Genomic DNA, 24621 nt, shown 5'->3' with positions numbered 1-24621 from the left:
ACTTTCCATGACAGATTCTGTGGGTAGCTTCCAAAATCCATTTTACCCTTCTTTAGTAACTGAACTCCAGTTTTCAGCTGAAGATATTGGCACCTGCTAAAAGACCACACTTCCCAGTTTTCTGCCCAGATGAGTGTGGCCATTAGACTGAAGTCTAGCTGATAAAATGTGAAGAAAGTGTTTTGTGGCACTTCTAGGACATTTCCCTTCCTCACCGTCCCTATTCTGCCATAGAGAATGCAGATGTGATGGTTGGAGCTCCAGTAGTCATCTTGAACTACGAGGTGACCTCTAGTATGAAAGCAACATATTGAGTATGGCAGGCCAGAAAGTTAGAAGTCCAATGCCTTCTATTGCTGTGAATCAGTCATAACTGTTTTTCATTGCATACCTTTAGAGTGATTATACCTGAGATAGAAATAATCTTAAATAGGACAGATTTTATTTAAGCCACTATTGTTTTATGGTTTTTCAATCTGATATATTTATCTATCTTGAAGTTTCTTTGAAAAGTTCAAAAATTTTGCTTTCACACATCATTCTTTAATTCATCTGGAATTGATTTTGCTTATGTAGGAGGTGGGAATCTAATTTTACTTTTTTCCCATATGGACAGCTAATTGTCCTAGCACCATTTGTTGAACAGTCCAAAACAAAATATAAGGTACTTGGGAATAAGTTTAGCAGAAGTTGCTCAAGACCTTTATACATTATTCTAAAACCATTGTATGTATCCTGTGGGATAAAGCAAATGAACAATTATGGGACATTCTAATGTATCACCCTCTATGTCCTTGAAAACCAGTGGTGAAGAAAGGAGATACATAAAATTAAAAATGTTAAGTCAAAAAAGACCCTTATACATAAAACTATGAAATTAACTTATTGACATAAATTTTAAAAACACTTAGATAAATGGAAATATATACCATGCTCATGGATGGAAAGATAATTCTCCCTCAAATTAATCTATAAATTCAATGCTGTTAAAAAATGAAATTAAAAGAAGAAATAAGGGGGCTTCCTGGCAAGCCCCCTAGGATGAACTGGCTCTCCATCAGGCCTTGGAACGCAGTGGGGTGACCTGCTGAAATGGATTGTGACTTAAAAGTCCTTAAAGGATTGACAGCATTTCCCAGATCACGACTGAAGGATTGCTAATTTTTAATCAGCAATAATTAGCAGATAGAGCAAGAGCTCCTTCGGCTGTGGGAAAGCCACCTCCTCCACCTATGGGAGAATGCTGGCCTGTTTTTCTTATTTAAAACACTTTTTTTTTCTTTTTAGCAAAATTTTTATTGTCTTTTTAAAAGATACATAGATCACACAAAACGTTACATTAAAAAAATGAGGTTCCCATATACGCCACACCCGACACCCCCCACTCCTCCTACATGACAACCTCTTCATCAGGGTGGCACAGTCACTGCATTTGGTGAATACATCTTGGAGCACTGCTGCACCGCATGGATTATAGTTTACATTGTAGTTTACACTCTCCCCCAGTCCATTCAGTGGGTTATGGCAGGATGTGTAATGTCCTGCATCTGTCCCTGCAATATCATTCAGGGCAACTCCAAGTCCCGAAAATGCCCCCACGTCACACCTCTTCTTCCCTCTCCCTACTTTTCATTGAGGTGTTAGATCCAGGAAAGTACACAAACGTAAGTGTACCGCTGGCTGGATTTTCATGAACGGAACGTTTCTGAATCACCGGGGCCCAGATCAGGAAGTAGAACGTGCCGGCCTCCCACAGGCCCCCGCGCCTCCCTCGGTCACCAACTGCCCCCTCCCTGAGGAAAACGCCCTGATCCCAGTGGCATGGGTGACCTTGGCTGGCCTTGAACTTGGTTCTTTACACACATGGACTCCTATAGCAGGTACCGTTTGTGCCTGGGGTGGTTGGTTGGAACGAATGTCCTCTGCTCTTATGTTCTCAGTGGCCGGGTGAGAGGTGGGTCGGAGGGCGGGCAGGTCAGGCCTGAGGGCTGGACGCTCCCGGGGACCGGGCTGAGCATGGTGCTCCTGCTGGGAGGTTCTGGGGAGGAATCTGTCTGGCTTGAGTCAGGAACCCATCGACAAACCAATCACAGATGACCCCAAAGACGGCCCCTGAATGGGAGAAGCTCTACAAGAGTCAGCGGCCCCTTGACCCCTCGACCTTGAACCCTCCAGGAAGATGGTCGCACATCCCTGCGCTCAGCGCTCCTGGAGTTGTGCAACGTGGCGGCCAGTCCTCATGAGCCTGGCTGAGGATAGGGGAAGAAATTCCCGTGGTTCAAGCCAACCCGTTTCTGGTATTTGTCATAGCAGCAAGGGCTAACTGAGACAGCAACGGCAGCTTCGGGAAGTCGGGGGTGACCTTTGCAGAGGGACCGGTGGTAAGCCAGGGAAGGTAGCCTGTGGCCTCTGGCATCTCTTGGAGTGAGGTTTGTGGGAAAACTGACTTGAAAGGGCAGGGAGGTCCATGGAGCAGGAGGGCAACTTGGGGGACGGCCGCGGCAACGGGGTGTCCAGCTGTCCTGGGTGCACAGTGGGCTCCTGGAGTGAGGCAGGGCCAGGGACCAGGAGACAGGGAGAGGCAGCAGAGGGGAGAAGCTAGACCAAGCTGCACTAGACCATGGCCAGGCTCTCCTCCTGCCAGCTCCCCTGCTCACCCGTAGGCCAGGGCTGAGGGCAATCACAGCGTCCCGTGGCTGGCTCACTGTGCGGATCAGATGCCTGCAATATTGAGAAGACGTAATCACTGGGAAAAACAGGGGTTTTTCAATGGAAAAGTATGTCAAGGAGCCAGCAGAGTTAAAATCAGGAATGCTTTTAAGTCATGGGGGAAATTTTAGAAGGAAGAAAATAAAAGTCAGAACCAAGGAGATGAAGGCTTTAGAATATAAACATGAGAGCTAAATATAACAGAAAGTTCAAATCAGCAAATACAAGGTTAAAATGAAAAAAAAAACAGCAACAACTAGGAAGCTGGGCTTGCAAGTTACTCTTAACAAGAGATAAGGGGTTTAAAACAATGATAATACAAAGTGACAAAACGAATGCGATTTAAGATAGAAGGTCGAAACCTGAAGTCCGGTATAAAAGATGAAAAATATGAGAGTGACAGCTGCAGACGACCACCCAGGAGATGAGAAGGGACGTGAAGGTGTCAGGACCGTAGGCAAAGGACAGATGGTAAGAACGGTAAGAAAGAAGAAAGTAACGTTGATTTTCCAAACAAGACATAAAGAGGACTCTGAGAAAAACTGTTTTAAAGGAAACGATTGTAAAAACCATGAAGATTCTAGATACTCATGGTCAAATAAATTCAGATCAGCAAAAAATTGAGCCCTTTTAGATTTGCAAGGAGTACGGGGCAGGGGAGGGGGAGAAAATGTTTTAGAATGGAGGGTCGGGGAGAGCTGGGGTGTGCGAAGCAGGGGGAGGGCAGGCCGGGAGAGTCAGGCAGGGCTGGGATACAGCCACCTGACAGCTGTCTGCAGGGCACCCACAGTGTCCAGGCCAGGCAGTGGGGACACCAGGAACCAGACACCGCCTGAGCTAGGGGTGAGGGACCTGGGGAGGCAGACACGGTCCCTGCCGCCTGCAGAGAAACGGGCATTACACCAGTTCCGGGCGAGATGCCTCTTCTTGTGCCATGAGCGGGTAGAGAGACTGCGGGGGGGTGGAGAGAGGAAGTGTGTGTTGGGAGGTGCCCTCAGAAAGGCTCGCCTGGTGTGGGTTTGAAGAATCAACAGGACTGAGTGAGAGAAGGGGAGGGAAGGGGCTGAAGGGCAGAGTCTGGCAACGGGGCCTTTGTCCTGTGTCGTGAGGCCTCCTGAGTTCACGCCGGACCCAACACGCCAGTCCCAGCACGTCGCTTGGCCCCCCTTGGGGAGTGGGAGAGGGACCAGGGGGTCTGCCCGGCGCTGGGCTTGGCAAGGGGGAAGCGGTAAAGGAGTTTAGGAGGGAGAGGCCGGAGTCAGGCCGGGAAGGGGACCTCGGGACAGGGGCTGCGGGGCAAGCGGAGGCTGGACGGGAAGGGGGAGACCCCGTCGGGGCCCTGGGGGTGCAGTGTCCACCCCAGGCTGGCCTTGGTCCCGGGGATGGCTGGGTAGACACAGGACACTCACAGTATCATTTCATTTTGAAATTGAATTTTTATTCCAGGTGATTGGAATGGCTAGAAAGACAACAGCTGACACTCAAAACAAGTTGCTTAATTAGAAATTGAAAGTAGTTGATTTACAGGAAAGTAAACAGTGAGGACACAGCCTTGGCACTGATAATGGTTACACCCAAGGAAGCAAAAAAAAAAAAAAATCAATGTCCTCCCAATACACAATTGGATAGGCAGGATTTATAGCAAATAATAGAAAAAAGACAGAAAGAAAGAGAAAGAAAAAGAAAGAAGAGAAAGGAAAAGAAAGGCCTGAAAAAGCCTGGGAGGCTAAGGGGCAGGGAGCTCTAGGGCTGGACACCAGGACCTCCGTGTCCACTCTGGTCTTGGCTGGTGACCTTGGCCCAGGCCGGGGCTTCTGACTCCCCCTCCCCACCTAGGACCCGGGGGCTTGTCTTCCGGGGTGAGTGGGCCGAGGGTGACACCTGGTGGTGAGTGGGAGCATCACAGGCAGCACTTGGCCGCCAGGTCCTGCCGGGCCCGGGGTGGGGGTTTCACTGCCCGTCTGGCTTCCACACTCTCTTTACCCCCAAGTTCCCTCGGGAGGAGAAGGTCAAGGTCTCCCCAGCTGGGCCTGGAAAGGCCTGACAAACGTCGCTCCAGGCAGACAAAGCAAGAGGGGGAAATGGAGTAAAAAAAAAAAATCCCAGGTGAGTGCCGCCCCCAGCCACGTGGGAAGTGAGTACGACACCCCGTGAAGTGTGTTTTATTTTCTTAGCGACCTAGAGATGGGAAAGCAGGGGCCCAGCAAGGCGCGAGGGCCCAGGACCTGGTGGAGGCCGTGAGCCGGGCGCGCGGCCGAGCTGGGGATCCCCCGCCCTGGATCGGCTCAGGTTCCTCGCGTCGTTGCAAATTGCTGCTCTCCGGGGCACGCGGGGCAGAGGCGTCCCCATCCCAACCCCCCACCCCGGCCTCGGGCCACCCCGGCTCGACCCCCACCCCCGAACACCCCTGCCCCCAGTTCTATTTCATTCTCTTCCCGAAGCGGGACCCCGCTTCCCACAGCGCGACCGTGGGTGGCTTTTGCTTTCCTTTAAAATAAAAATGGGCTGCCCAGCTTGGAGCTGTCCTGAATGATGCTGCAGGGACAGATGCAGGACATCGTCTATCCTGCCACAACCCACTGCATGCACTGGGGGAGAATGTAAATTACAATGTAAACTATCCTCCATGCAATGCAGCAGTGCTCCAAAGGTATTCATCAAACACAATAAATGTGCCACACTAATGAAAAAGGTTGTTGATGAGGGAGGAGTGGGCGGGGTGTATGTGGGAACCTCTTATATTTTTAAATTAAAATTTTGTGTATTCTCTTAAAAAAAAAAAGACAATTTAATATAAATAAATTAAAAAATATAAAAAAAAACCAGGCTGCCCACAGCAGAGGCTAACTTGGAAGTTTCAGCCGTAGACCAAGAACAAAGGGTCAGATTCTAAAGCGAGTCACAAAGTAGAACGCCACTGGACATTCCAAGTGAGCAGCTGGGTGCTGTTGGGTGCTTCACCCACTTCGGGAGTCTAAGGGGGTCCCAGAGGCTGGCGATGAGAGATGAGCGAGGAGGGTTGCTTCGCGCAGGGGCGCTCGCCCTCGACGCGCTGGGCAGGGGGGCTGGGTAAATCGTTGTGGCGGGGGCTGCCCTGTGCATTGTAGGTATTTAGCACATCCCTGGCTGCCAACCACTAGATGCCAGTAGCATCCCCCCAAAATGTCTCCAGACAGTGCCAATGGTCTCTACGGGGCAAACGTGCCCCAGGTGGAGCGCCGCTGGCTTGGACAGAGCTGCGTGCTGAGCCTTCTCTTACAGGTGAGCATGGGCGTCTAAGTCTCCTGGGCCTGCCGTAACAAAGTACCACAAACTGGGCAGCTTTTTATTTTTTTGAGGTATCAGGAACCGAACCCAGAACCCAGGACCTCGCGTGTGGGAAGCCAGCGCTCAACCACTGAGCCACATCAATTTCCCTGCGTTGGTTTTTTTTTTTCATTTGTTTTGCTTGTCGGTCATTTTGCTTTTTCCTCAGGAGGCATCGGGAAATGAACCCAGGACCTCCTGTGTGGGAGGCGGGTGCTCAACCCCTTGAGCCCCATCCGCTCCGTGGGTGGCTTAAAACGACAGAGCTGTGTTGTCGTGCGGTTCTGGGGGCCACAGGTCCCAAAGCAAGGTGTCAGCAGGGCCGTGTGTCTCTTAAGTCTGTTGGCTTTTCCTTAGTGTAATTTTTAAATTTTGGGTTGTGAGCTCGTGTTCAGCGGGACTTCTGCCAGGCCTGGAGTTCGTTCATTCCTGCAGAGAGGAATTGCGCTTCTCCTTTTGCCAGGAGCTCAGTATCAGGACCACTTGAAGGTAACTTCTTGGCTTAGTACTTCCTGAGTCACCCCAATCGCCAAGACTCAAACTCCAGTCCCTCAGGAGGGTTTTTTGTTATTGTTGTTTTGTTTTTAGGAGGTAACGAGGCTTGAACCCAGGACCTTGTACAGGGCAAGCAGGCTCTCAACCACTTAAACTACATCTACATCCCCCCTCAGGAGGTTTTTGGTGTTAGAAATTCTCCTGTGACTTTTTTCCACCCAGAGTTTAGGCCAAGGCACTCAAGTTTCCTTGTCACCTTCCTTTGCCACCGGGTGAAGAGCTTCTGGTCATACTTTTAAGGGGATTGTAGGCCTGTGGCTTCTGACGTTGGGAAAGCATCTTAGTTCCAAGCTTCCACCTTAAAGCCCTGTCCTCTGGGACCCGTGTGGCCTTTAAATCCCAAGCCCTTGGAATTCTGACGTTGGCAAATTTCCAGGGAAGTTCCAGCTTGAACATCAGTTTACCAACCTGGCCTCCAGAGCCTTCTTGGGTTTTGACCCTCGGGATTTCTTGTTCTTTCCTTTAAGCTCAGCTATGTGCTTAAAAGCATGTGTGTTATATTTTATCTGGCAAATGGTATCAGGAGGAATTAAATCAAAGGGATTTAAAAAAAAAAAAAGAAACCTAGCCTGCCATATTGCTAGAAACAGAAACTGCACTGTCTCACACACCCACGGTCGCTTCCTTTCGATTCTGCCGTCAATTGTCTTCAGAGGTTGGCTCTTCTGCTCGGAGTCTCCCAATTGCTGGCTCCTCTTTTCCTGCAGTTTTTTTGTTTTTTTTTAAAGGTTCTCTGCTGCTGAGTTTTCTCTCCCCTTCTGACTTTCTGACCAGGAAATAGCACAGTTAAGTGCAAACAAATAGGATGGGGATTCCCACTGTCCCCTTGTTTGATGGTCCAGTCTTTTGAGATTCCCAGGTGGGACACAGGCGGTGAGCCCAGTTCTCAGCTGACCCCCAGGGTGAGCCTTTGCTCTACCTTCTGTCTCAGCCTCACCTGTGTTGACGCTCGTCCCCAAGGCCTGTGTCAGGGGACAGTGGAGGGACGGCCACAACCTGCTGCTCGATCCATGTTGCCCGACCTCTCGGAGCCTGGCTCTAGGTTATTGGCCAGTCTTACTGACTACTATTCTTATGAACCGTCGTATTTTTTTAAAAAGATTTATTTATTTATTTATTTCTCTCCCCTCACCCTGCCCCGGTTGTCTGTTCTGTGTGTCTATTTGCTGCGCCTTCTTTGTCTGCTTCTGTTGTTGTCAGCGGCACGGGAATCTGTGTTTCTTTTTGTTGCATCATCTTGTTGTGTCAGCTCTCCGTGTGCGCGGTGCCATTCCTGGGCAGGCTGCACTTTCTTTTGTGCTGGGCGGCTCTCCTTATGGGGCGCACTCCTTGCGCGTGGGGCTCCCCTACACAGGGGACACCTCTGCATGGCAGGGCACTCCTTGCGCGCATCAGCACTGCACATGGGCCAGCTCCACACGGGTCAAGAAGGTCCGGGGTTTGAACGCGGACCTCCCATGTGGTAGACGGACGCCCTAACCACTGGGCCAAATCCGCATCCCCATATTTTTTATTTTATTTTTTAATGAACTATTTTTGGAGAAGTTTTAGATTATAGAAAAGTTATATCAAAAGTATAGGGGGTAACCACTAAGTTTCAATTTTTCAAGAATAAGAATTGAGGGAAGCGGATTTGGCTCAACTGATAAAGCATCTGCCTACCACATCGGAGGTCCAGGATTCAAACCCAGGGCCTCCTGACCCGTGTGGTAAGCTGGCCCACGTGCAATGCTGATGTGCGCAAGGAGTGCTATGCCATGCAGGGGTGTCCCCCGCGTAGGGGAGCCCCACGCGCAAGGAGTGCGCCCCACAAGGAGAACCACCCTGCACAAAAAAAGCGCAGCCTGCACTGCACACACGAGAGCTGATGCAGCAAGGTGATGCAACAAAAAGAGACACAGATTCTCGGTGCTGCTGGCAAGAATACAAACGGACAAAAGAAGAACACACAGCGAATGGACACAAAGAGCAGACAATGGTGGGGGGGGAAGGGGAGAGAAATAAATAAAAATAAATCTTTGAAAAATAAAGAGTAAGAATTGAAACTTAGTGGTTAGCATAAGGGGAAACAGGACAAGGTGGAACGCAGGGCATTTGATTTGGCAGTGACGGGTACAGGCCATTATACATTTCATCCCAGTGTGTCAGGGGGTCATTCCAGAGGTTACGCTTATGCACAGGTCAAGAGGATCCCCTGACTTCCACAGGGCCCCAAGCGGGGGGCTCCTGAGGGCTCTCGAGACATCGGGACCCTTTAGGCAGGGCACACAACCCCAGGAAGTCGGCCCCCGGCGGTGGACCTTACTGTGGAATATTTACTAACCTAGTTCCCTACACCTGGCTCTTCTCCCCCTTTTATTTGAGCCTATAATTAGCACTATACCTGTTAAATATGTGTCCCAGAGACTTAAATCTTTGGTCTGTTCATATGCCATTTGAGCTCTGAATCTTAGCAGAGTTGCAGCCAACACCTACTCTCCAGTTCATCGGACAGGACAACTAACAAATTGATGATGATGGACAATGCCCATCCCAAAAAACAGAGAGTATCTACAACTGCAAGCAAGCCAGCTCCATCCATCTGCCCCATGGGATCTAAGTCCCATCTCAATCGGAAGTAGAGTGGGACCACCGCCCCCAAATCCTCAAGATTGAAAAATGAACAAAAGTAAGGGGGGAATGCAGCTATGGACCAAAGTAGACTTCTTCTTATTGTAGTAATGAAAGAACTTATAACACTGATATAGAGGCAGTGGTCCCCAGAGGCTCTGAGGGCAGGGGGAGAGAAGCATCGGTGGAACACGGGGCAATTTTGGAGTGCTGGAATTGTTCTGCATGATATTGCAATGACGGATGCCGGCCATTATACATTTTGTCAAAACCGATAAAATTTTATGGCACAAAGTATAAACCATAATGTTAACTATTGATTAGTAGCAGTGCTTCAATATGTGTTCATCAGTTGTAACAAATGTACCACCCTAATGACAGATGTTAATAGGGGAGAATGTGAGAGGGGAGGGGGTGGGATATATGAGAATCCCCTATAATTTTCAATGTAACTTTTCTGTAATCTAAAACTTCTTTAAAAATAAAGTTTTTGAAAAAAGAGCATATAAAAAAAAGTATAGGGAATTCCCATATTACTCCCACCCACATACACATTTTCCCCATTATTCACATCCTACATTAGTGAAGTGCATTTAATGAACCTTCATGTTTTCCTGCGTCTCCATGGCAATTGTCTTAGTTTGCCAAAGGGCTGCAGATGCAAAGTACCAGAAATGGGTTGGCTTTTATAAAGGAGATTTATTTGGGGTAAAAACTTACAGTTCCGAGGCCTGTATGTCCAAAACGAGGCACCATCAGAGATGCTTTCTCACCAAAGCCAGCTAACGGTGATCCTGGTGTCCTGCCACGTGGCGATCGAGCCCATGCCAGGGCTCGTCCCCTCAGCTGAGGGCTGCTCTGTGGGCTCAGCTGCTTGGGTGCATCGTGCTTAAGCCATCGTCGAGTGGCGGGGTCAAATATGGCGGAACTTCCTTTTCCTGTGTGATTCTCTTTGTGCCTCCATTTATATCAGACCCAGGAAGAGGGTGGAGACTCAGCCTGAGCCACGCCTCACTCTCATAGTCCTGTCAAAAGGGTCTCACACCCACAGGACTGGATTAGTTCGAAAACATAAACTTTCTCTTTGGGGAATTCACAAAAGCACTTCAAATTGTCACAGGTATATTACACAATATTCCTCAATCCAATTATCCATCCACAGGAGAATAGATTAAATGGTGGTATATTCACACATACACATAGTGCAATAAAGAGATGACTCTCACAGACATAATGTTGAGCTAGAAAAACCCAGACCACAAAGAGCACATACTGTGCAAGTCCATCATATGAAGTTCAAGATCAAGCAAGGCTCAGCTATGATGATCGAGGTATAAATAGTGGTTGTCTTGGAGGGGCCGAGGATGAACCGGGAAGGGGCACGAGGGAGCCCGCGTGGAGTAGGAAACAGTCTATGCTTGGTGTCTTAGCTTCCTGGCTGCTAAAGCAAATGGCATACAGTGGGCAGGCTTAAACAACAGAGATGAATTGGCTGCCAGTTTTGAGGCATGGAGTTCAAAATCAAGGCTTCAGCGAACGGATGCTTTCTTTCTGAAGACTGTGGCTTTCTGGGGTGGCTGCTGGTGATCCTTGGTCCTTGTTTTTTGTTTTTTTTTTTAAACTTCTTATTTTGAAATACTTTCAAACTTACAGGACAGTTACAAATATAATACGAAACCTACACGGAGATCTCCAACATATCCCAACCCCTCCAGTTCCATTTTCAGATTTTGCCATTTCATTCTATCTATCTAATTCTCTGAACACTTGAGAGTAGGTTGTATACATTATGTTCCTTTTTTTTTTTTTTTAAGATTTACCTTATCTATTTTTCCTCCCCCACCTCGTTGTTCATGCTCACTGTCTGGTTTCTGCGCATTATGTTCCTTGAACACAATGCTTCCACGTACATTTTCTAAGAACAAGGATACTCATGTACAGTGTCATTATTAAGTTCAAGAAATTCCATATTGACACCATGTTGATGGTCTCTACTACACGGTTTTTGTATGTCCCGGGTCCTTGGCTCTTCTGTCACATGGCAATGTACATGGCGGTGTCTTTTCCTTTCTTTTCTGGGTTCCACTGACTTCCAGCCTCGTCCCCTGATTCTCTCTGTCTGAATTTCATTCTGCTAATAAAGGACTCAGCAGCCCGGATTACAGCCCAGCCTGGGTCAGTGGGGCCACACTGTCCCTGAGGTCACCTCTTCCAGCAAGCCCATTTACAGTGGTCCACAGCCACCAGAATGCGGGCCAGGACCAGGGACATGTCCACGCGGGACACACAGCTCAACCCACCACGCTGTTCTGAGAGGTGAGGGCAGGTGTGTGCACATGTAAGAATTCATTGCGTGGACGCTGAAGAATTTTGTGCTTTACTGCATGTAAATTACACCTTGATAAGAAAAGGAAAACGAGGAGTGGGTATAGTTCCATGGTTGAGTGCCTGCTTTGACTATACGAGGTCTTGGGTTCAATCCTAGGTACCTCCTAAAAAAATAAAATAAAATGAATGGAAACAAAAACAAACCAAAAACTGGGAAGCGGACTTGGCCCAGTGGTTAGAGCATCTGTCTACCATATGGGAGGTCTGCGGTTCAAACCCCGGGCCTCCTTGACCCGTGTGGAGCTGGCCCATGCACAGTGCTGATGCGTGCAAGGAGTGCCCTGCCACGCAGGGGTGTTCCCGCGTAGGGGAGCCCCACGCGCAAGGAGTGCGCCCCGTAAGGAGAGCCGCCCAGCGCGAAAGAAAGTGCAGCCTGCCCAGGAATGGCGCCGCCCACACGGAGAGCTGACACAACAAGATGACGCAACAAAGAGAGACACAGATTCCCATGCCACTGACAACACAGAAGCGGACAAAGAAGACGACGCAGCAAATAGACACAGAGAACAGACAACTGGGGTGGGGGGGGGAGGGGAGAGAAATAAAATAAATAAATCTTAAAAAAAACCCACAAAAACCAAAAACTGTAACACAATATTTCAAACACAGTTGAACACCCCTCTCCATTCATCCCCGGCAGGCTCCAAGTAGAAATTAGTGTTTATTGCCTCTTCGTGGTTACTACATTGGAAAGCGGAGAGGGGCTGCATTACGGCTTCTGTGCCTTGGAAGTCCCTGTTACTTTTACATCAAGTGACATCAAGCAGATTTCACTCACCCCCTGCCCAGCACCACCTCACCCCAGGCTTGTGCTGCAGCTGAAACGGTTCTTGGGGTGTTCTCCTTTATTTTGTCACATGATGAATTGCATCAATCGACTTGTGTGTGTTTACAATCGCTTTATTGAGATATAATGGGCACACTGTAAAATTGACCCTCTAAAATTGACACTCGAAGGGTAGAATTCAGTGGTTTTCAGTATATTCACTGAGTTGTGCATCCATCACTATCTCATTTTAGAACATTTCCCATCACCCTCAAAGGAAACTCCATACCCAATAGCGCTCACCCCCCAGTCCCCTCCTCCAGCCGCCGCAACCACTAAGCTGCTTTCTGTCTCCACAGGATTTGCCTATTCTGGACATTTGATACAAATGGAACCTTACAATACATAGCCTTCTGTGACTGTCCCCTTCCACTTAGCATCATGTTCTCAAGATTCCACCCATGCTGTAAGGTGTATCAGAACTTCATTTTTAATGGCTGGATAATATTCCATTGCGTGGACAGGCCACATTTCCCCATCCATTCATCGGCTGATGCACATTCGTGTTGTTTCCCTTTTTTGGCTCTGATGACTAACGCTGCCATGAACATGCCTACACAAGTTTTTGTGTGGACACACATTTTCATTTCTCTTGGGCCTATACCTTGGAGTAAAATTGCTGGATCATGTGCTCACTTTATGTTTAACATTTTGAGGAGTTGTCCAACTCTTTTCCAAACTGGCTGCACCATCTTACATTCCTACCAGCAATATATGAGGGCATCAATTTCTCCACCTCCTTGCTAATACTTGTTACTGTCTGTATTTTTGATACTAGTGGGTATGAAGTAGTATTGTGTTGTCAATTTTTTTTAAAGATTTGTTTTATGTATTACCCCCTCGTTGTTTGCATTTGCTGTGTCTCTTTGTTGTATGCTGGTCTTCTTTTTAGGAGGCCCCGGGAACTGAACCCAGGACCTCTGATGTGGGAGGGAGGTGCCTAATAGCTTGAGTCACCTGTTTCCTGCTTTGTTGTGTCTCTCATTATGTTTTCCTCATGTCTCTTGTTGTGTCATCTTGTCACGTCAGCTTGCTGTGCCTGCCTGTTGCATCAGCTTACTGTCTTGCTTGTCTTCTTTAGGAGGCACTGGGAACTGAAACTGGGATCTCACACGTGGTAGGCAGGAGCTCAATCAATTGCTTGAGCCACATCTGCTTCCCTTGTTGTGATTTTTTTATTTCTCCCCTTGCCTTCCCTCCCCATTGTCTGCTCTCTGTGTCCATTCACTGTGCTTTTTTCTGTGTCTGCTTATATTCTTGTCAGCGGCACCAGGAATCTGAGTCTCTTTTTGTTGTGTCATCTTGATGCATCAGCTCTCCGTGTGTGTGGTGCCACTCCTGGGCAGGCTGCGCTTTTTTTTGCGTGGGGCAGCTCTCCTTATGGGGCCCACTCCTTGTGCATGGGGCTCCCTTATGCGGGGGACACCCCTGCGTGGCACAGCACTCCTTGTGTGCATCAGCACTGTGCGTGGGCCAGCTCACCACATGAGTTAGGAAGCGCTGGATTTGAACCCTGAACCTCCCATGTGGTAGGCAGACGCTCCATCCATTGAGCCAAATTCGCTTCCCTCTTGTTGTGATTTTAATTTGGATTCCCTGGGATGTTGAGCATATTTTCATATATTTATTGGCTATTTGTGTATCTTCTTTGGGGAAATGTCTATTTAGATCCTTTGACCATTTTTAAATTGGGTTATTTGCCTTCTTATTGTCAAAAGAGCTCTTTATATATTCTGGACCCTTATTAGATGTAAGACTTGAAAATATTTTCTCACATAAATATCCTTTGAAGCACAAATGTTTTAAATTTTGATAGGGGAGTGGGGGGTATATGGGGACCTCGTATTTTTTTAATGTAACATTAAAAATAAATTAATTTTAAAAATAAATTTTGATGAATTCTAAATCTATTTTTTTTCCTTTGGTTGTTTGTGCTTTAGGTGTCATTTCTCGGTGACTGATTCTAGGCCTGGGGCTGAGAAAATACTAGATGACCTTGGAGCATCTTGGAGTACCAGAAAGTGAGGAAGTGCTCCAAACCAAAAAGACAGGGGCATGTCAAAGGGCCACCAGCGCCACCTGGGAGCGCGTCCAGGGGCCAAAGCTGGAGCAGCTGAGCAAAAACAATGATCGTACTGCATTATACCCAAAGTATAAAATAAGTACCATGAGTCTATCCTGGTACAATAAATGATGGAGTAAATAAATAAATGGGGGAGAAGAGACAACTCTTCGTTACAGAAGAATTCCCATTAATAAATGTAGAGGGAAAGAGGGAAATAGAAAATCACCGTTAGAACGTGGCGGTAAGAATCACCGCAGACAAGACCTGCTGATGGATGCTGAAATCAGTGGTGAAAGTCTAAGGAGAAACAGGATATTTGCACAATCTCAAATGTCCCCCCCACCCCCAGCATTTATGAGTTATAAAGGGAAAAATCGTATTGTGCAGCAGAGCTCTGCACACGGCACCTTACCAAGTGACGCAGTTTTAGCACCACCAGGAAGAAGACATTTTGATGCCAGGTTCTCCCTGATCTGATGCACTAGGGACCCGCCCCCACTGCGGGGCCCTTCCCAGGGGCGAACAGCCTAAGCTAACCGTGAGACCACAGCAGACAGATCGAAGGACACGTGACACAACAACCGTTCTGCGATCTTCACGTGTCAAGGTCGTGAAAGACAGGGCGAGTCTGAGAAACTGCCAGGGCTAAGGAGACAAAGGGGCCTTGACTGATTAATGCGAGGTGGGATCCGGGAGCAGCACAGGGTCCTCGGCAGGAACCCCGGGGAGACGTGAACAAGGCCTGGGCCTCAGTCAAGAGCCTTGGGCCACCGTTCATTCCCTCGTAGTGCGCCTTTGCAAGACGTTCAGGAAACAGGCGAAGGATGGATGGGGACTCTGTATTCTTTTTTTTGCTTTTATTTATTTATTTTATTAGTTATACCCTTTTATCTTTTTGTTGTTTTTTTCCTCCTCTGTATTATTTTTGCAACTCCTCTGGTTTTTTTTTTAAAGGTTTATTTATTTCTCTCCCCTCCCCCCCCACCCCAGTTGTCTGTTCTCTGTGTCTGTTTGCTGTGTCTTCTTTGTTTGCTTCTGTTGTTGTCAGCGGCACAGGGAATCTGTGTTTCTTTTTGTTACGTCATCTTGTTGTGTCAGCTCTCCGTGTGTGCGGCGCCATTCCTGGGCAGGCTGCACTTTCTTTCGCGCTGGGCGGCTCTCCTTATGGGTGCACACTTCTTGCGCGTGGGGCTCCCCTACGCGGGGACACCCCTGTGTGGCAGGGCACTCCTTGCGCGCATCAGCACTGCGCATGGGCCAGCTGCACACGGGTCAAGGAGGCCCGGGGTTTGAACCGCGGACCTCCCACGTGGTAGACGGATGCCCTAACCACTGGGCCAAGTCCGCCGCCCTGCAACTCCTCTGTAAGACTAAAGATATTTCAAGATAAAAAGTTAGAGAGGGAAGCGACTGTGGCTCAGTCAGGCTCCCATCTACCATATGGGAGGCCCTGGGTTCGCGTCCCAGGGCCTCCTTGTGAAGGCAAGCTGGTCTGTTCGCCATGGAGAGCTGGCGCAGCAAATGACGCAACAAAAGGAGACAAGCAGACACGGAAAAAACACACAGCAAATGGACACAGAGAGCCGGCAAAGAAAGGAACAAGCCACAAGGGGGGGAATAAATAAATAAATCTTAAAAATAAAAAAGTTAGGGCATGGATGAGGCTCAAGTGGTTGAGCAACTGCTTCCCACACGAGAGGTCCCGGGTTCAGTTCTGGCCGGTACCTCTAAAAAAAAGTTAAGAAGGAAGTCACCAAGGAATGGCGGGGGGCGCCGCAGGTCCAGAGGGGCCGTCTCCCCAGACCCTCTCAACCTCAGCCCCGCCCCCGCGCGTCAACGCAAGGACGCCGGCGCGGGCTCCTCCCGCACCGTGGGGGCGAGGCATCCCTGGGGATCTGCTGACCCCCACGTTGGACTAAGGAGGGGCCCACCGAGTCGGGGCGGGGCCTCCCCGGGACCTGCGGGTGCCACCTCGAGGGGCTTCGCAGCGGCCTGGGACCCCTAAAGGAAGCTGGCTTTATCTTCTCCGTTTCACAAATGAGGAAACTGCGGCTCAGGGAAGTGGAGCGATGGGCCTGGGTCTCAGGGGAGAGGGTGGCTGGCTGGGCTGGACCCCAAGGACATCCAGCGCCCAAGCTCCTTCCAGTGCCCAAGCTCCTTCCAGTGCCGGGTGCTGTCTCCGCGTCCCCGCCTGCCCCCCGGAGGCCCTGGCCCCCTCACCTCCCGCATCTCCTCTGTTCCTTCTTCCCCCCACCCAGCACCCCACTCTTCGCGTAGTTGCCGCGGCCTCGGGGCGCCTGCTGGCCTGGCCGTGCTGGTGGGTGGCTGGGGCCTGGCTGCGGGTCCCTGGCGTGGGGTCCCCGCTGAAGGGAGCGGGCCACGCTGGCCCAGGGCCTCGGGGAAAACGGAGCGCATCCCGGGTCACGGCGGTGCCCGCTGTCTCCCGAGCGCAGGGTCCTGTTGCGGGCGCCCCCGCAAGCTCAGGGCCGGGCTGGCCCCGCATTCGAGAAGGGCCGAGGCCGCTGGCACTGGAGGCGGCGGCAGCTCAGCACACACGCGCGACACCCGCTGTGCGCGCAGGGCAGCCGTGCTGGCCGCTCTGCCCTTGTCCCGTCCCTGGCCTCAGGGCCGCCTGCCCTCTGGGCGGTTGTGCTCAGCGGCGGGAGCTGCCGGCAGGAGCGCCGGGCACTCAGGCCTGCGGCTCCGGGCTCTGGGGACAGCTCCTCCGCTCCAGCCCTTGGGGTGGCGAGAGCTCCCCAGGGCCCCTCGCGGGGTCCCACCTCTGACCGGGCGCCTCACGAAACCCTCCTTCACTCTGCCTGTCTTGTTCCTTCGGGGCGCTGCCGACACAGCTCCAGGGAAGGGGCCAGGGGCTTCGGACATGGTCAACCCCCCGAGTCCTGCCGTCTCCCTGGAGGTGAGTGACCCCTGCGGCCAGGCCCGCGACCCCCGCGAAGCCTGCGCGGGCCGCTCGCTCGTCCTGCCGCGGGAACCAGGCTTCGCGCGCTGTTGCCAAAGAACCCGCCAAACCTGTGCGCGCGGGTCCATCGCTGTTCGTGCGTCAGGGAGACTTCGTTCCCCAGAAAACCCCAGCCCTGGCTTCTCGCTTTTTCCAAAAACGATACCTCGAGCAGATTCGAACCTACACATGAGGCAGGGCAGGCCTCCCTGGCCGCCTGGCCCGGCCTGCCCCCTGCTGACGCAGGCCGCTCCCCTCGCCGCAGCCTCCCCGCTCCCTCCTGAGGTCTTGCTCCCGGGGCCGCATCTCAGGCCCAGGGCTTCTTCCGGGCCCCTGAGGCCCTCGGCAACCACTCACACTCGAGGGGAAATTAGCTGGCAGCGGGGAGCAGGACCCGGGACCGGCCCCTGGCACCAAGGTGCCCATGAGCTGGGGGGGGGCCGGGGGTGTGGGGAACCCGCAGAGAGGAGCAGACCACGGCGGTGGAGGGCCTGGGCCTCGGTCACAAGCTTTATTGTCCCGAGCACGGGCTTGCCACACTTCAACGATTCCACTTGGGGGGAGGACGTGGGGGAGGGGGGCCCCGGCCAAGCCCGCTCCTAGGGGGCCGCGTGGGGCGGCTGAGAGGCCGGGGACCCGCCGCGTGGCCCCCGCCTGGTGGTTGACTCACGGCTGCCCGGCTGGGCTGGCAAGAGCAAGCCCTCCGCGGGGCCGGCGGCTAAAGCGTTGCTTCTGTGTTGTTAATAGAACGGCGGCGTGCGTGAGCTGCTGGAAGCCAGCGGGGAGGGCCCGGGGCCGTGCTTGGGCAGGCCGTGCGTGCCCCCTGCCTGTACCTGGAGGTGCTCGCAGGGGTGGTCTGGCCGTTCCCGGGGCGGGATTTGCCCACCTGTCCTGGTGCACTATGGGAGCATCACGACGGCTAACGGCACGCCCCTCCAGCCCCATGGGATGTCTGCCTGGGCTGCGGGAGGGTGGGCACAGGGCCTCTCTGCGCAACGCAGAGGCCCCGGCGGGAACCTCCCTGGGGGGGGGGAGACGTCTTCCACCACGCACGGGCCCCGGGCAGCGCAGCAGGGCTTGAGGAAGAGGGAGCGGCCGAGGGGTCTTTCTGGTTCCCAACCTCCCTGGGGGTGTCTTCCCGGCTGCAGGAGATAGGCAGACACGCTCCGGGCACTGAGACGGCGAGGCGCGGGGCCCCAGGTGGCAGCCTGCCCCAGAGGCCCGTGGCAGGCACGGCCCTGCGCGCTTGGCCCCGGGGCCTGGGCGTGTCCCCACAGGGGGCTGCCAGGCCTGGGCTCCGCCCTGAACCCAAGCTTGTGCGTCTGTGTGGCCACGTGTGCACGTGCGGCCCCCTCTGGTGTGTGCCAGGATGGGGGGGAGCAGTCAGAGAGCCCATGTGGGTGCAACAGCGGGCGGGAGGCCCAGTTTCGTTCGGAACGTCTGGTCAACCCGGGGACACCATGTCACTGGCCGGTCCAACGTGCCCAGGGTCCTCGCTCTGGGCTCCCCTGCAGCTGCCCCTCCCCGCCAGCTCCAAGCCGGGGCTTGTCCAAGGTCAGTGGGGGGCTGCGTGCTCCCCTAAGCCGCGAGCTCTGCAGGTAGCAGCTGGCGGGGGTAGTGTGTATACCAGGGCAGGGGAGGAGAGAGGCCCTGCCCACCCCACCCCGGAGCCAGGGCAGGCTCAGGGAACTGCACCCCTTCAGAAGGAGCCCGGGTGCGGGGGCAAGATCGTCCGGGGGGGTGCCGTGGCCTGGAGGCGGCTGTGGAAAGGGGAGCCCCCGCTGGCTTGGAGGGGCTTTCCTTCTCGGGGCCTGCAAGGAGAAGCCGGGGCCTCCCCTGGCCCCTGCCTGGGCAGTGGGGGCTCCGGGGCCTAGGGGGCCCCAAGGGCAGGAGGGGAGGAACGGCGGGCAGGGACGTGCGTGCCAGGGCGCCCGCTGGCCCCCAGGGCGGGCGGAGGGCGGGGAGGGGCCTGGCCGGAGCCCCTCTGCCTCCCCAGGCTCCAGGTGTCCAGGCTGGGGGCCCGGGTGCCAGGTGGGGGCCGTACCGCTCTCTGTGGAAGGTCGCGCTTGAGGAAGCCTCCTGGGCCGGCAGGGGGTCGGGGCGGGGGATTGTCCACGGCGGCCAATATGTTATCGTTACAAACACTGTTCTTGTCTCCAAAGTGACAATCCTGGTCCCTGCCTGGAGGGGGCGCCACCGGGGCAGGCCGGCGGGCTCCGGGGGTGGACTGGGCCGCTCCGCCGTGTCCTTCCAGGTCAGTGCTTTTCCTAGAAGAGAGCGAGGGTGAGAGCATCAGGAGGGCAGAGGGACCAGGTAGGAGCCAGTGGGGAGGGGGCGCAGGCCCGACATGTGCACGGGCTGAGGTGGGCAATGGCTGCTGCTGTGTGCCCGGGGCATGGCGAGGCAGGGGGTCGGGTGGGCGCTGTTCACAGGAGGTCACGGGGAAGAGGCAAGCTTGGATGTGTTGGACAAAGAGCACTGGAGCTCGTGTGGCGCCTGGGTCGAAGGCTACAAGAGCCGGGCTGATGCAATGGAGTTCTGATCCACGCTGCAACGTGGCGCACCCTTAAAGCAGCATGCTGCGCGAACGATGCCCGCATAAAAGGCCCCGTGCTGCGTGACTCGAGTTACATGAAATGGCCAGAACAGGCAGATCCTTGGAGATAGAAAGGGGAAGAGTGGGTACCAGGGGCTAGGATGGGGTGGGGGGGTGGGGGTAAGACCTAAGGGGTTGGGGTTTCTTTTGGAGGCGATGAAAATGTCTTAAGATTGGTGATGATGGTAGCGGACCTGGCCCAGTGGTTAGGGCGTCCATCTACCACATGGGAACCACGTGGTTCAAACCCCGGACCTCCTTGACCAGTGTGGAGCTGGCCCACGCGCAGTGCTGATGTGTGCAAGGAATGCCGTGCCACGCAGAGGTGTCCCCCGCTTAGGGGAGCCCCGCGCACAAGGAGTGCGCCCCGTAAGGAGAGCCACCCAGCGCGAAAGAAAGTGCAGCCTGCCCAGGAATGGCGCCGCCCACACAGAGCTGACACAACAGGATGATGCAACAAAAAGAAACACAGATTCCCGTGCTGCTGACAAAAACAGAAGCGGACAAAGAAGACACAGCAAATAAACACAGAGAATAGACAACCGGTGTGGCGGGGAGAGAAGGGGAGAGAAATAAATAAATAAATCTTAAAAAAAAAAAAAGATTGGTGATGGTTGCTCGTATCTGTGCTGATTCTGAAAAACCAGCTTGAAACGGGCGGGTTGTACAGTAGATGAACTGTATCTCAGTAAAGCCATGAAATAACCACAGCTTGAACAGGGATTCCAAGCCTCAGTTTTCACATCTGCAAACTGGGATGACCACAAGCCTTGGGGGGCTCCCAGGTGCTGTGGCACCCAGAGGCTGCTCTGCAAATGCGGCCCTGCCGCTTGCCCCCCTCTGCAGCTCCACGCCTCCACCCGCTCCCAGGCCGGGTCGGGGTACCCTCATTCCGCCCCCCCGATCTCTCTCAGCCCCTCCCTCACGGGATCCGGCCCTGGCAGACTCTGTGGCCGAGGCTCTCCTGTCGCCAAGTGAGCCTGTGGTCAGGAGCCTCCACTGCCAGAACCCAGCCTCACCCGCCCAGGTCTGCAGGGCAGGCCAAGGCACAGCTGGTTCTGGAGCCAGGCGCGGGACTGCACAGTGGGTGCGTCTAGCACTGCGAGTGAACGCGGGGGGTTGACAGCGGGACCTGGGGCGGGGGGCGGGGGGTGGGAGGCTGACACAACAGGGTCCAAGCCAAACCCAGGGCCCACCACTGAGACATAGCATAGTCGAGCAGACATGCCTGGCGTGGGAGTCCCCGGAAGCCCTCGGGGCCGTGAGGTTCTAAAAAACCATGATCACATCTCACAATTGTATAAAAAGTAGGATTTACAGAGATACTCGAGGAAAAGAGAAAATGCTTGTTAAAATATTCAGTGAAAAAAAACCAAGATGAAAAATTGAATACAGAATACACTAGATCATCTACTTTCTTAAAATTACATATATGTGACTTTTGCAACCATCAAGTAGAAGCATCGGTGGATGCTAAATCCAGGGGGAAGTTTCAGGGTATTTGCATGGTCTTAAGGAACGCTCCACAGATGGCTTATTTTTGCAAAAGGGAAAATCCAGCCACCCTACAGTGGAGAATTCAGACACCACCTTGACCGGTGGCCAAAAGCCACACCAGCAGTGAGGGGCAGGTGGTCACTGTGTGCCTCCAGATGTGATGGCCGGAGGAGGCCACAAGGTCACTTATGAAGCTTCCGGCTTGACTCGAATCATGAGGAACCATCAGACAAACTCCACGTGAGGAATATTCTAGCAAAAAAACAAAAGGAGGGGAACTGCCTTCCGAAAATGTCAATGTCCTAAAAATCAAAGAGAAACTGAGGAAGCAGTTCAGATGAAAAGGAGACTAAAGAAACAAGACAACTAAATGCAATGGGGGGAAGCGGCTGTGGCTCAAGCAACTGAGTTCCAGTTTACCAGACAGAGGGCCCGGGTTTGATCCCTGGGACCTCCTGGTAAAAAAAAGAAAAGAAAAAAGGCATCCCAGACCTGCGCAGTGTGAGAGGCACAGGCCCCCGCGCAGTGAAGTGATGCACCAAAAAGACAATGATGCAACCAGATAGGGAAAAAAACAAAATGCAATGGGCCCTGTACTGAGGGGAAGAACGCTATAGAAGGCGTTCCTGGGCCAACTGAAAAAAAACTGGAATATGGAGAGGAGCTTTGGTATAAATCTGGTACCAGTGTTACTGGTAACTGTACTGTGGTTATGGAAAATCATGCTCTTTTTTCAGGACATACAAGCTGAAGTATTTAGGGCTGTGACATATGCAATTACACTCAAGGGGCACAGAAAATATTTACAAATATATATGATTGTACACGCACAGACATACAGAGAGCAAAAGATAAAGCAAATGGGGCAAAATGTTAGCTATTAGTTAATGGGTAAAGGGTATATGATATTCTAGGTAATAGTTTTTATTCTTGCAACTATTTTGTAAGTTTGAAATTATTTCCAAATAAAATTTAATATACACGTCTATATGGATATCATACCTGTATATACACACACACACTTAGGAAAGTTTGGGAAGGATATTTCTTAATGTTAATGACGCATATTTTCTTCTCTATGTATTTTTGGATTTTTTCCCACCAGTGTCCCATAGGCATGTATCAGTTACAAGAAAAACGCCTGAAACGAGGCTGAAGGAGTGGGGTGGACACTGAGGCCTGCCGACGGCACGAGGACAGTCCCCGTCCGAGAGTGACCTCCTGGACCTCGCCCACAATGCATCTTTATGCAGTTTGGGTGACGTTTCAGGATCCTTGCTCCAGCGGGGCTGCCTACACGAGAGGGCCCGGGAGCGCCAGGCATCTCCAGGGGGCCAGGGCGCCCCTTACCTCTTGTTTGTGGGCCTTGTCTGGCTGGTGGATGCCGTTGGCAGGGCCGGAATTGCCGGCGGTCTGTAAGGCATGGGAGAGGCTGAGCCAAGGTCCCCAGGCAGCAGCCCCCCCGCTAGGTGGCGCTCTCTTCCCGTCTCAGGCTCCCAGACCCCCCCAGGCACTCCACGGCAGCTCCCAGTCCGCAGAGAACGAGGCTCTCTGGACACAGCCACGGCTCCCCTTCGTCTAAGCTCCTCTGGGTACAGTCGCGTACCCCTTGGCTAGGGATTCCCAGAGGGCAAGGCTCCCTCCCCCATCAGACCAGGGTCCCCAGGGCAGGGCTGCTTCCTCCATCAGACCAGGGTCCCCAGGGCAGCGCTGCTTCCTCCATCAGACCAGGGTCCCCAGGGCAGGGCTGCTTCCTCCATCAGACCAGGGTCCCCAGGGCAGGGCTGCCTCCTCCCTTTTTCCTGGGTCCCCAGGGAAGGTCCACATCTCTTCCCTCAGATCAGGGGCTGCCTCCCCCTTCATACTGGGGTCTACAGGACAACGCTGCCTCCCCCGTCAGATCAGGGCCCCAGGTCAGGGCTGCCTCCCCCGTCAGATCAGGGCCCCAGGTCAGGGCTGCCTCCCCCCTCAGGTCAGGGCCCCAGGTCAGGGCTGCTTCCCCCCTCAGGTCAGGGTTGCCTCCCCCCTCAGGTCAGGGCCCCAGGTCAGGGCTGCTTCCCCCCTCAGATCAGGGTTGCCTCCCCCCTCAGATCAGGGCCCCAGGTCAGGGTTGCCTCCCCCCTCAGATCAGGGCCCCAGGTCAGGGCGGCCTCCCCCTCAGGTCAGGGCTGCCCCCCCTCAGGTCAAGGCGGCCTCCCCCTCAGGTCAGGGCTGCTTCCCCCCTCAGGTCAGGGCGGCCTCCCCCTCAGGTCAGGGCTGCCCCCCCTCAGGTCAGGGCGGCCTCCCCCTCAGGTCAGGGCTGCCCCCCCTCAGGTCAGGGCTGCCCCCCCTCAGGTCAGGGCGGCCTCCCCCTCAGGTCAGGGCTGCCCCCCCTCAGGTCAGGGCTGCCCCCCCTCAGGTCAGGGCTGCCCCCCCTCAGGTCAGGGCCTGTCAGGGCATCGCCCCCACTCACCGGGGCCCGCTCGGGGCAGCTCCTCAGGGCCTCCACGAGCCGCTCCACCTGCTGCGCCTGCTCCAGCGCGGCGCGCAGCGCGTCCTCGGTGCTGGCCAGCTGGTGCTGCAGCCGCAGGAGCTCGGGCGCCGAGGCGGGGTCGATGAGCGAGTAGCGCCGCGGGTCCGCCGCCTTCTCCTTGTCCTGGGAGCAGCGGGAGGGGCACGAGTGGGCGGGGGGGCCACCTCCAGGCGCCAAGTCCCCCGCCCCCCCCCCAAGGGCCCCCCAAAGTCCTCCCCCCCCCCCCGCCCCGGATTACCAAGCTCAGACGCCCACATTCTCCAGGACCCCAAGGCAGGACCCCCTCTCGCCTTCCTTGCTCTCACGGGCCTCGTAGGGGTTCCCTCTCCCTTGGGCCCGCAGCCCCCTCACTGCCTCCAAACCTCCCACCCTCCCCACAAGCCTCCTCCGCCCCCCCCAGCACCTTCTCTTTCCCTCCTAACATGCCCTTCAGCTTCGCTCTGAGCCCTCCAGGGGCCCCCCCGACTCGCCCCCACCCCGAGGCAGGCCAGCGCCCCGCAGCGCCCCTGGCCCCTCCCTGGTCCTCCAGCTCCCGGGCGCTGTCAAACCTTAGCCCTGCTGCCCTCCCTCAGGCTCCTCCCTCAGCCCTGCCGCCCTC

General features: G+C 53.6%; 1 protein-coding gene and 1 long non-coding RNA gene across 3 annotated transcripts in view; one reads left to right on the top strand and one right to left on the bottom strand.

The window, feature by feature from the left end:
- Positions 1 to 4253: 4253 nt before the first annotated feature.
- Positions 4254 to 14622, top strand: LOC131275483 (uncharacterized). Of its 2 annotated transcripts, none has more exons than XR_011647183.1 (2): positions 4254 to 4815; positions 14335 to 14622. It is a non-coding gene; the product is annotated as an uncharacterized lncRNA (long non-coding RNA). The 2 variants fall into 2 exon arrangements; XR_009182941.2 differs by lacking the exon at positions 4254 to 4815 and adding an exon at positions 5584 to 5970.
- A 3293-nt stretch (positions 14623 to 17915) lies between these two features.
- Positions 17916 to 24621, bottom strand: part of CLIP2 (CAP-Gly domain containing linker protein 2) — an 88880-nt gene continuing 82174 nt past the window's right edge. Inside the window, 3 exon segments of the mRNA XM_058285946.2 lie at positions 17916 to 19685; positions 22862 to 22924; positions 23964 to 24146. Of these exon segments, the coding sequence (XP_058141929.1) occupies positions 19674 to 19685; positions 22862 to 22924; positions 23964 to 24146 (258 nt within the window). The 3' untranslated portion in view covers positions 17916 to 19673.

This window comes from Dasypus novemcinctus, chromosome 23 (genome assembly GCF_030445035.2).
Source record: "Dasypus novemcinctus isolate mDasNov1 chromosome 23, mDasNov1.1.hap2, whole genome shotgun sequence".
NCBI classification, from domain to species: domain Eukaryota; kingdom Metazoa; phylum Chordata; class Mammalia; order Cingulata; family Dasypodidae; genus Dasypus; species Dasypus novemcinctus.
This window is presented reverse-complemented; position numbering and strand designations above follow the sequence as displayed.